Below are 12,292 nucleotides of genomic sequence, written 5' to 3' on the forward strand. Positions count from 1 at the left end.
TGTGATTAAAATTTAGACAAACATGCCCAAATATATTAGCTTCTTTTAATACAAAACTAACATTTTATTTAATAAAGGTTAAATTAACATTAAGATTAAATCCTTAAATTCTTATAATTATTCATTGTTAAACACAGTATTTGAAATGTGGCTTACAATCACTAGACTGATCTGGGCCAGAATCACTACAATGATCTGGGCCACATACCTCCCACCCACAACTGGCCCAAATGTTATCTGCCATCATGGATCCAGTGCCATCATTGCCACACCTGGCCCATACTTGGCTGACCTGTTGCATGCCGTTGCCGGCAGCACGCCAGCAGTGCCATCATGAGGCCACATTCGGGCCGAGTCCGTCTGCTATCTGGGTACTTTGCGCGGTCGTGAAATTATCGATCCTCCCAAGGAGAACCTTCTTTCTTGAGCTAATTTCTTCTATAAGAACCTCGAGTTCTTGTTTACTGAAGTTTTTATTTATTTTTCTCTCCTCCATCTCAGACTAGTCGAGCCACTTTAGTATGGAAATTTTCTATGACGGTTAATGTCGTTAGCTTAAACGAACTCACCACGGGCTTTAAATAAAGAACGGGAGGTGAGTGATACTTAAAAAAAATTAAAAGACATCAATTTATATAATCATTTAAATTATTTTGTTGTAGCCACACCAGTTACACCAGTAATTTTTATCTTAATAAATTTTCTTAAGAAAAAATTAAGATGTTCTTAAGTAAATATTTAAGAACTTCTTAAGAAATGTTCGAGAATAGCACTTAAGAATATTCTTACAAACTTCTTATATTTTATCTTAAGAACTTTCTTATTTTTTGTCTAAAGAATGTTTATGTGAATCCGGCCCCGGGATTGTAAAAGATTTCTAATCTCATTTAAATGAATCCTGAATAAATTCATGTTAAATATAATAATAATTATTATATAATTGGAAGGAAGCATCCCTACCCAAATCGACGCCCCTGCTTAGTTAACTTTATGCATCAAGATGTTTTGACTACAAACAACAGCATTTACTCATCTGCTGTGACATTTACTAAAGAAACTTTTTACATTCTGGATGGTTTGTTTATGCAGCGTCAGGTCTGTGATTTACTTGATAATTATTTCTAACAAAGATAAAAATCTGTATTGCAAAAAAATGTAATCTGAAGGTTTAAGAGTTTCTTCAATAAGAGGTTTTTATCCTAATGAGCCTCTGTAGTTTCCACTCACCTGCGCTGTCTGATCGCTGACGTCACACTTGAAAGTGAAAGTAAACCAGCATTTATGCAGGTACAGTGGTCAGTGGATTGTTTGTAGTGATAAGCAAATGTTATATAGAAACGCGTAAGCAATTGCAGATATTTTGTGTGATGTAAACGCTGGAGGATTTGAGAATGTGAATGCAGTCATATAACTGTTTCAGATTGTATTCAGGTTATGCGAGAGAGTTTGCATGTTCTCCCTGTGTCAGCGTGGGTTAACTCCGGTTTCCTCCCACAGGCCAAAAGCATGCAAGTTTGGCAGTTGGAGATGCAAAATTGTCCCTCCCCCAACCTGTGTATGGATCAACTTGTCTGAATAAAACTTGTGTATGAATTAACTTGTTCTCGCCAGGAATATAGCCGTAGATGCTGGAATGGCGTAAAGAAATAAAGGAAGAAGAAGAAGGTGAGACAGACGCTTTTCACTTCCTTGTTTATAGTTTCCATAGGTGTCATTTACACTGGGGGACCACTTTTTGAAATGGCTGATTTTCTTACCCTCCAACTTTTTGAAAGCCTTTGGTTAAAATGTTCTGAAAAATGAAGCGATGCCTATGCGACTTACTATGCTTATGGTGTGTTTTCTTTTACGTATGTAATGAATTTCATTGTAATCGATGAGGCTGTTTGCACTTGGCATTATGCGTTTTCATCGATCGGAACACAAGTGGATGACATTAATGCCAGGTGTAAACTGTGTTCAAAACGTTTTGAGTGTTCACTTTCGACCACTTTCAACCACATTCAGAGGCTGTTTACACTTGGCATTAACATGCGTTTTCGTCGATCGGATCACAAGTGGACGACGTTAAAGCCAGGTGTAAACGGTGTTCAAAATTTTTTGAACGTGTCCCCTTTCGATCACTTTCAACCTCATTCAGAGGTAGTCTAGGTAACCTCAAACCCCTTTCAATCGGATTGCTTTTGAAGTGTAAACGCACATGTGGTTGAATGTGTTCGAACAGCCACACGCGACCGCCTTCTCTCTGCCCATTTATCTTATCCGAGGTACTAAACACAAAGTTTACGTCTTTTCTGACTTCTGGCGTGAACACACGGCGAACAGTGCTATTTTTAGCCTTTCATTGATAAAACTAAAGCAGCTGATCTCCATAGTTTAGGTTTGAAAGCGTGTGAAAGTTATTGCGGGTGGTATCTTCTGGTAATTTATCTGTCCACCCTGCCTGGCATAGAGCGCGAAAGATACAATAACACATTTAATTTGTTCAATATAAAAACATGTCCCTTTCATTCTCACAGTGTCAAATTTTTTGTAACAACGCCCCCCATTGGCCAGAGATGTCTTACCCAGACATTTACTCGTACCTTATCGAGTCAACAGGGAAGCCAATGAATGATTTTACTTCGTATTTGAAAGTTACTTCGTATTTATATCTTTATATTTAGAGTACTGAGTGCACTTTTCCGTCCAGCCATACAACTAGCCTTAATGTCTCAACATGTTTAATCTGAGTGATTTCTAAAGTTATTTACGCCTGCTGGCTGTGTACGAACGTTGCTTTGTTTCGTTATTTTGTATGGAAGTCAATTTTTTTTACAGTCAAGTTCACGGATGTGCCTGTAGTCCGTATGATTTTTATTTAAAATAAATTAAATGTTATTTCTTGTTTGTTTTGTGTTGTCTGTGATTCTTCAAAGAAGCATTTGTGTTATTTTTGTGACCATGTGAGTAATATTGCAGATAGATTAACATAATTGATCTGAATTATAATGTTTATTCACTTTGATTTTGAGATTGTTTTGTGTCTGAATGTTATTTTTATTTAGTGTCAGTTGAGGAGATCAAACATGGATCAAACATCAACAGATGAAGATTTTTCTCCAGGATTAAGGTACTTTATACAACCTTTATATCACAAGAAAATATAGCAGTATCTTTTTTAATTAAAATCTAAATCCTTAATAAATACTTCTAAAAATTTCCTTGTACTGTTTTTTTGTACTTTTAAAATCTTTTTAAAGGGTACTAATGTAAATAAAAGTTTTAAATCTGATCTGTGTGTTATAGTTTAGTTCAGCTGTGTGTCTATGAAAAGTGTTTGGTCTATAGAGCAGCCAAATATCTTTAAGAGCGAAGATACTAGGCCTGATAGCAGGTATATAAAAACTCTGAAACATGTGATGATAGCTTTAAAATTGTGATTTGTTTTGGAACATAGATTATTTTCTATTTTTCTTGTGTTTATGGGTGGGAAATTGTATCTTCATTATTATACAGTACTTGTTCACACAGAGAGACACATCTGTGCAAGACAAAGTATTTTTATAAAGATGTACAGTTGTTCAGAGGATTAACTGTGATTTTTTGTGTGTTATAGTTCAGATCATCTGAAGAGATCAGATCCAGAGTTCAGCTGTGTGTCTATGAAGAGTGGCCGGTCTTTGGAGCAGCCATATAACTTTAAGAGTAAAGATAAAAGACCTGATAGCAGGTATATAAAAAAGTCTGAAACATGTGATTATAGTTTGACATTTTTATACAATTAAATATTTTGTTAAAAGGTTTGAGAATTTCTTTAAATGATTGTAGAAAACATCTATCAAGAGCTAGATGAAATATAATCGATTCATGGTGAGATCTGTGAAACATAAACTGTTCACACACAACCACGTCTGTGCAAGCACCTAGTTAAACTAATGCCGAGTTCAGACTGCACGATTTTAGCCCTGATTTTGAGTCACCGACAGGTTTTAAGAAATCGCCGACAAATGCCCGAAATCACAGGCAAATCGATGCTTGTGCACGCGAGTGACAATCACACAGTGTGAATTATAAAAGACGTGATCTGAGAGAATCTCTCATTGGCTGTAGGTCATTGCCGATGTTATTTTCAGTCAAAACACATTTGTGAAATGTATATTTAGATTCAAAATCTTGCCGTGTGAAATGTGTTTTGACTGAAAATAACATCGGCAATGACCTACAGCAAATGAGAGAGCAACACACAGGACAACAGGAAGTTCGGGGAAGAGTCTCTCCAACCATTTCCTCCTTCATAATCTTTATTTCTTTTTCTTTCTGCTGCAAATAAGCGCACATGCAATTTGTATGGTGAGCTTCTTGCAGGCTAACATTTTTTATAATAATCCCAGTCTCACTTGAGAACTCCGGTCTCGCACACGCGACCTTGTGTTGTTTCCTTTGCATCACTTCTCGCGCAAGTTTGGTTGTGAGACGTAGTTTGCTGACCAGGACAAAGTTGTCTGCGATTCTTCTTATGGTAAAGTCATGCAGTTTTAAAAGTATTAAAACACTAGTCGTCAACATGCAGTCTGAAACAGCAGCGACTGAATGCTACCCCAGATAGTCATGCAGTGTGAAAACATCTGTGACCCGACTAGTTTGAAAATCATGCAGTCTGAACTCGGCATAACAGTCTTTATATTTCCAATGAAAAGATCATGAGTAAGCTCTGTTATTACATTACATTTGCAACATTGCAAACATTTTGAATAGGGCTGCACGATAAATCACATGTGTTTGTCACGCGCATTTCGTCAGTAATGCTGGTTCCTTGATTAGTATTAAATCGCCAACAGCTGCTTTCAGATGGTGCGGCATTAACTGCACAGAGCCGTAGTTCCCTGACAAGCTGGGCCATATCGCATACATATCGGAGGCAATACGTCCACGATAATTAATGTGAAATTGCCCCAATTGTCAGTGAACTACGGCTTTGTGCAGTTAATGTCGCTACACTTGAAAGCAGCTGATGGCGATTTAATACTAATCAAGGAACCGGCATTACTGACGAGATGCGCGTGACAATCACATGCAATTTATCGTGCAGCCCTAATTTTGAAGTAATGAGAAATGCAATTTGACAAATGAGAAACACTAATAACAATAATGTTTCTTGATTCAATTCCAGACCAGATGTAACCGAACCCGACTGTAAGGAGAGGATGATTGAGCAATATGAGAATCAACCACAAGAATTCGATGAAAACATGAGTCCTCATTTCAGGTGAATCATTGGATATTATTGTTTAGTTTGTTTTATAAATAATGATTGAGCAATATGAGAATCAACCACAAAATTCGATGAAAACATGAGTCATCATTTCAGGTGAATTGTTGGATATAATTATTTAGTTTGTTTTATAAATAATGATTGAGCAATATGAGAATCAACCACAAGAATTTGATGAAAACATGAGTCCTCATTTCAGGTGAATCATTGGATATTATTGTTTAGTTTGTTTTATAAATAATGTTTGAGCAATATGAGAATCAACCACAAGAATTTGATGAAAACATGAGTCCTCATTTCAGGTGAATCATTGGATATTATTGTTTAGTTTGTTTTATAAATAATGATTGAGCAATGTAAAAATCAACCACAAGAATTCGATGAAAACATAAGTCCTTATTTCAGGTGAATTGTTGGAAATATTGTTTAGTTTGTTTTATAAATAATAAAAGTGGCTCAGTGGTTCATGTAAGTTGTCTACAAATAGATGGTTGGCGGTACAATCCACTGCTCCACCTGACTAAGTGTTGAGGTGTCCTTGAGCAAGACACCTAACCCCAGTTGCTCCCGACAAGCTGGATGGGGCCTTGGGTGGCTGAAACCGCCGTCAGTGTATGAATGAGTGAGTGAATGGGTGAATGTGAATGTAAAGCGCTTTGGATGGCCATGGGTCTATGAAAGAGCTATATCCATACTATTCCTACGCCCCATGACGCTTTGCGCGAATTATTGGCGGCGACTTTTGGTGCGTACTGTCACTGAACCGGAGCCGGCGTTTTCCATGATGATTACGGTCATAATTTCATGTATGAGCCAGTGTGAGGATGAAATTAAGAAGTGTCCTGATACATCACATGAAGATATATTCAATCATTTCATGTTGTTCCTCAGGGGTGACGGGTCTTCAATGCCCAAATATAAAAGCACAGAGACATACCAGTATCTCTACAGTGGGACAGTCTGTCGAGTTTTTAATATATGAAATATACAGAGACTTCTTGTTTTTAACCTTTTCAGGTGATGTTTTAAAATGTCACAACTGTCCTTCTGGTGTGAGTTTTTATTTAAACGCAATTTTTAATCGACTTGTTTGAGTTTTTATGGCGACACATCACGCAATCCGACAGCAGTAACTTATGCTTCTCATTCAACACATTGTAAGATATTTAAACAAACCATAATAAACATATTAAACTACTATTACATGTATTCAGTATTGTTTTCGTTTTATGGAAATATTATTTTGCTGTAGATAAGACATGAGATTATGAAATTATTTGCTTATTTAAAAATAAGCAAATCTATTACTCAGCTATTATGGCAACCCGTAACTGTACAAGTAATGCCGGTCTTCCTGGATTTCATAATAAGCATTAAAATGCCAGTCAAAACGGCAGACTTGTATCCCTCGCAATAGGACTACCATTAGCTGTATTGGCTCTCCGGAAGTTTAAACCATATGAGCTCAAAGATGGCGGTGCCCACATTTACATCAAGAATAATAAGGTGGATAAATGCAGTCCATTTACCATTTATAATGATTGAGCAATATGAGAATCAACCACAAGAATTAGATGAAAACATGGGTCCTCGTTTCAGGTGAATCATTGGATATTATTGTTTAGTTTGTTTTATAAATAAATGAAACATTTTATAAGCCCTGATAATATGTCCTGTGTTATATGGTACAAAAGTTATTTTGCACCATGCATTTTTTATGTTTGTGTAATAATCTGGTATTTATATTTTACAGCTACAAGTATGATCTTGCTGAAGTCCTGAACATATTCAAATCAAATCTGAGGAAGAAGTTTGAGTGTTTGTATGAGGTTACATTAAATAAGAGAAACCCAACACTACTGAATGAGATCTACACCGAGCTCTACATCACAGAGAGTGAAAGTGGAGAGATCAATAGTGAACATGAGGTGAGACAGATTGAGACACAATCCAGAAGAACAACAACAGAGGAGACACCAATCAAATGTAATGACATCTTTAACCCTTTACCTGAACAACACAAACACATCAGAAGTGTGCTGACAAAGGGAGTCGCTGGCATTGGAAAAACAGTCTCTGTACAGAAGTTCATTCTGGACTGGGCTGAAGAGAAAGAGAATCAGGACGTCCACCTCATATTTCCACTTCCTTTCAGAGAGATGAATTTGATGAAGGACAAAACACTCAGTCTTTTAGATCTTCTTCACCTTTTCTTCCCAGAAACAAAAGAAATGGAAATCTCCAGTGATGAATATAAAGTGTTGTTCATCTTTGATGGTTTGGATGAGTGTCGTCTGTCTCTGGATTTTCACAGCAGTGTGAGGTTGTGTGATGTAAATGAATCAACCTCAGTGGACGTGATGCTGACAAACCTCATCAAGGGGAATCTGTTTCCCTCTGCTCTCATTTGGATCACCTCCAGACCAGCAGCAGCTGATCTCATCCCCTCTGAGTGTGTTGATCGAGTCACAGAGGTACGAGGCTTCAGTGATCCACAGAAGGAGGAATACTTCAGGAAGAGAATCAGTGATGAGAGTCTGTCTGATCAAATCATCTCACACCTGAAGTCATCCAGGAGTCTCTACATCATGTGTCACATCCCAGTCTTCTGCTGGATTTCAGCCACTGTTCTAGAAAGAATGTTGAGTGAAGCAGAGAGTCAAGAGATCCCCAAGACTCTCACACAAATGTACACACACTTCCTGATCATTCAGACTAACATCAAACATCAGAAGGATTATGACAATAAAGTGAAAGATGAAGAGATGATCTTTAAATTGGGGAAACTGGCTTTTGAGCATCTTGTGAAAGGCAATCTGATCTTCTATGATGAAGACCTTAGAGAGTGTGGCATTGATGTAGCAGAAGCATCAGTTTACTCAGGATTGTGTACTCAAATCTTCAGAGAGGAATTTGGTTTGTATCAGGGAAAAGTTTACTGCTTTGTTCATCTCAGCATCCAGGAACATCTAGCAGCTCTTTATGCTCATTTTTCCCTCACAAACAACGACAGATATGTGTTTGATCAAATACCTGAACCTTCCGGGATTGCAAAAATTTTGGAAACAATGAAACCTAAATCATCAGAACATGATTCATTATCTGAGTTACATCAGCGAGCTGTATATGAAGCTTTACAAAGTAAGAATGGACATCTGGATCTTTTCCTGCGTTTTCTTCTGGGTCTTTCACTGGAGTCCAATCAGATTCTCTTACAGGATCTACTGACACAGATGAAAAGTTGCTCCTACAAGAAAGTGAAAACTGTTGAGTACATTAAACAGAAGATGAATGAGAATTTGTCTCCAGAGAAATCCATCAATCTAATTTACTGTCTGAGTGAACTGAGTGCTGATTCACTGGTGCAGGAGATTCAACATTATGTGACATCTGCATCAGTAGGAAACTCTAAACTATCCTCTTCACAGTGGGCATCTTTAGTTTTTTTGTTGCTGACATCTCAGCAGAATTTGGATGAACTTGATCTAAATCCATTTATTGGAGCTTCAAAAATAGCAGATGAAGCCATTGTGAAACTGCAGCCTGTGATTAAAGAAACCAAAAAACTCAAGTAAGTAAAACTAAGAAGTCTGCTGACAGGTAATATATTAAAACATTGACTTTATTTAATGATTTTATTTTTAAATTCATATTTTAGGAGAATCATTCTTACCAAGAGTCTCAAGGGTTTAATTATGTTGGCTTGACAAAGCCAACATACTGTTCTTCGATCTAAGCTTATTATTATTAGTGGTGCTTGCATTTATGCAAAGCATCACTATTACTATTGCTCAGGGATATTATTAGTGGTGCTTGCATTTATGCAAGGCATCACTATTATTATTCCCCATACTTATTATTAGTGGTGCTTGCATTTATGCAAGGCATCACTATTATTATTGCTCATACTTATTATTTATTTATTTATTATTCTTATATCTGGACACTTTTTCGGCGCGTAACTCGTCCCGCACGGTTTGTCGTAGACCAATGAAACAGTGCTCAAAACGACCGGCTAATTGAGGACACGTCTGCTATGACTTTTATAAGCGATCGGATGCAAGGTTTTCGAAAGGGGGGCGAAAAACCACCCAAAAAATCCCATTGACTTAACATTACGCCCAACTTTGATGGGTCATAGCTCCGCTCAAGGATTTTGTAGAAACATGTGGGTTACAACATTTGAAGAGGGTGGTAGACTCTGTAAGAACATGGATCACAATGGGGTGTAAGTTGTACCCCTGGGGTGTAAGCGACACCCGAAAATTCCCATTGACTTATAATGGGGCAGGAAACATGCCCATATAAGGGAATAAAACAGTTCCAGATGAGATATCTTTGCTTTACAGTGTCGTAGAGATAAGTGGGTGGGCTCATTTTACTCGGGCATCCAATCAGTCTCTTAGGATCATCCCAGAGCTATTAAGCCACGCCCCTAGCAACAATTTTGGGCACCCTAGCAACATCTCCCATAGACTGCCATTATAAAATGCCCAGATGGATATCTTTGCGCCACAGTGTCATAGAGACATGGGGGTGGGCTCATTTTACTCAGACATCCAATCAGTCTCTCAGGATCCTTACATAGGTATTAAGCCACGCCCCTAGCAACCACTTTTGAGCACCCTAGCAACATAAAATTCAAACAGTTATATCTCGGCATCAGAACATCGTAGAGACACGGGGGTTGGACCGTTTTACTTGTGACTAGGGGTGTAACAATTGGGCACATCATTGGCCACTCCCAAGCCACGCCCCTAGCAACCAAATTTGAGCACCCTAGCAACCGAATAAAGAAAGCCTTATTTCTCCGCATCAGAACATCGTAGAGACACGGGGTTTGGACCGTTTTACTTGTGACTAGGGGTGTAACAATTGGGCACATCATTGGCCACTCCCAAGCCACGACCCTAGCAACCAAATTTGAGCACCCTAGCAACCGAATAAACAAAGCCTTATATCTCCGCATCAGAACATCGTAGAGACACGGGGTTTGGACCGTTTTACTTGTGACTCGGAGTGTAATCACTGGGCACATCATTGGCCACTCCCAAGCCACGCCCCTAGCAACCAAATACAGTACCCTAGCAACAGAGTAAACAAAGCCTTATATCTCCGCATCAGAACATCGTAGAGACACGGGGGTTGGACCGTTTTACTTGTGACTCGGAGTGTAATCACTGGGCACATCATTGGCCACTCCCAAGCCACGCCCCTAGCAACCAAATACAGTGCCCTAGCAACAGAGTAAACAAAGCCTTATATCTCCGCATCAGAACATCGTAGAGACACGGGGGTTGGACCGTTTTACTTGTGACTCAGAGTGTAATCACTGGGCTCATCATTGGCCACTCCCAAGCCACGCCCCTAGCAACCAAATACAGTACCCTAGCAACAGAGTAAACAAAGCCTTATATCTCCGCATCAGAACATCGTAGAGACATGGGGGTTGGACCGTTTGACTCATGACTCGGAGGGTAATCACTAGTGGATGCCATTTTTTTCCCTAGCAACCAAATACAGTACCCTAGCAACAGAGTAAACAAAGCCTTATATCTCCGCATCAGAACATCGTAGAGACATGGGGTTTGGACCGTTTGACTCGTGACTCGGAGGGTAATCACTAGTGGATCCCATTTTTTTCCCTAGCAACCAAATACAGTACCCTAGCAACAGAGTAAACAAAGCCTTATATCTCCGCATCAGAACATCGTAGAGACACGGGGGTTGGACCGTTTGACTCATGACTCGGAGGGTAATCACTAGTGGATGCCATTTTTTTCCCTAGCAACCAAATACAGTACCCTAGCAACAGAGTAAACAAAGCCTTATATCTCCGCATCAGAACATCGTAGAGACACGGGGGTTGGACCGTTTGACTCATGACTCGGAGGGTAATCACTAGTGGATCCCATTTTTTTCCCTAGCAACCAAATACAGTACCCTAGCAACAGAGTAAACAAAGCCTTATATCTCCGCATCAGAACATCGTAGAGACACAGGGGTTGGACCGTTTGACTCATGACTCGGAGGGTAATCACTAGTGGATGCCATTTTTTTCCCTAGCAACCAAATACAGTACCCTAGCAACAGAGTAAACAAAGCCTTATATCTCCGCATCAGAACATCGTAGAGACACGGGGGTTGGACCGTTTGACTCGTGACTCGGAGGGTAATCACTAGTGGATGCCATTTTTTTCCCTAGCAACCAAATACAGTACCCTAGCAACAGAGTAAACAAAGCCTTATATCTCCGCATCAGAACATCGTAAAGACACGGGGTTTGGACCATTTGACTCGTGACTCGGAGGGTAATCACTAGTGGATGCCATTTTTTCCCCTAGCAACCAAATACAGTACCCTAGCAACAGAGTAAACAAAGCCTTATATCTCCGCATCAGAACATCGTAGAGACACGGGGGTTGGATCGTTTGACTCGTGACTCGGAGGGTAATCACTAGTGGATGCCATTTTTTTCCTTAGCAACCAAATACAGTACCCTAGCAACAGAGTAAACAAAGCCTTATATCTCCGCATCAGAACATCGTAGAGACACGGGGGTTGGACCGTTTGACTCATGACTCGGAGGGTAATCACTAGTGGATGCCATTTTTTTCCCTAGATACCAAATACAGTACCCTAGCAACAGAGTAAACAAAGCCTTATATCTCCGCATCAGAACATCGTAGAGACATGGGGTTTGGACCGTTTGACTCGTGACTCGGAGGGTAATCACTAGTGGATGCCATTTTTTCCCCTAGCAACCAAATACAGTACCCTAGCAACAGAGTAAACAAAGCCTTATATCTCCGCATCAGAACATCGTAGAGACACAGGGGTTGGACCGTTTGACTCATGACTCTGAGGGTAATCACTAGTGGATGCCATTTTTTTCCCTAGCAACCAAATACAGTACCCTAGCAACAGAGTAAACAAAGCCTTATATCTCCGCATCAGAACATCGTAGAGACACGGGGGTTGGACCGTTTGACTCATGACTCGGAGGGTAATCACTAGTGGATGCCATTTTTTTCCCTA

General features: G+C 39.3%; 1 protein-coding gene across 2 annotated transcripts in view; it reads left to right on the forward strand.

The window, feature by feature from the left end:
• The first annotated feature begins 1,196 nt into the window (after positions 1-1,196).
• Positions 1,197-12,292, forward strand: part of LOC135771541 (protein NLRC3-like) — a 48,890-nt gene continuing 37,794 nt past the window's right edge. Inside the window, exons 1-6 of one of the 2 annotated variants that reach the window (XM_065281844.2) lie at positions 1,197-1,287; positions 1,498-1,665; positions 3,048-3,112; positions 3,599-3,712; positions 5,153-5,248; positions 7,008-8,825. In XM_065281844.2, the coding sequence (XP_065137916.1) occupies positions 3,069-3,112; positions 3,599-3,712; positions 5,153-5,248; positions 7,008-8,825 (2,072 nt within the window). In that variant the 5' untranslated portion in view covers positions 1,197-1,287; positions 1,498-1,665; positions 3,048-3,068. Of the gene's footprint in view, positions 1,288-1,497; positions 1,666-2,926; positions 2,946-3,047; positions 3,113-3,598; positions 3,713-5,152; positions 5,249-7,007; positions 8,826-12,292 lie in introns of those variants that run through there. The other variant, XM_073815630.1, reaches the window with a different exon arrangement.

The sequence above is a fragment of the Paramisgurnus dabryanus genome, chromosome 8 (genome assembly GCF_030506205.2).
Source record: "Paramisgurnus dabryanus chromosome 8, PD_genome_1.1, whole genome shotgun sequence".
In the NCBI taxonomy this organism is placed as follows: domain Eukaryota; kingdom Metazoa; phylum Chordata; class Actinopteri; order Cypriniformes; family Cobitidae; genus Paramisgurnus; species Paramisgurnus dabryanus.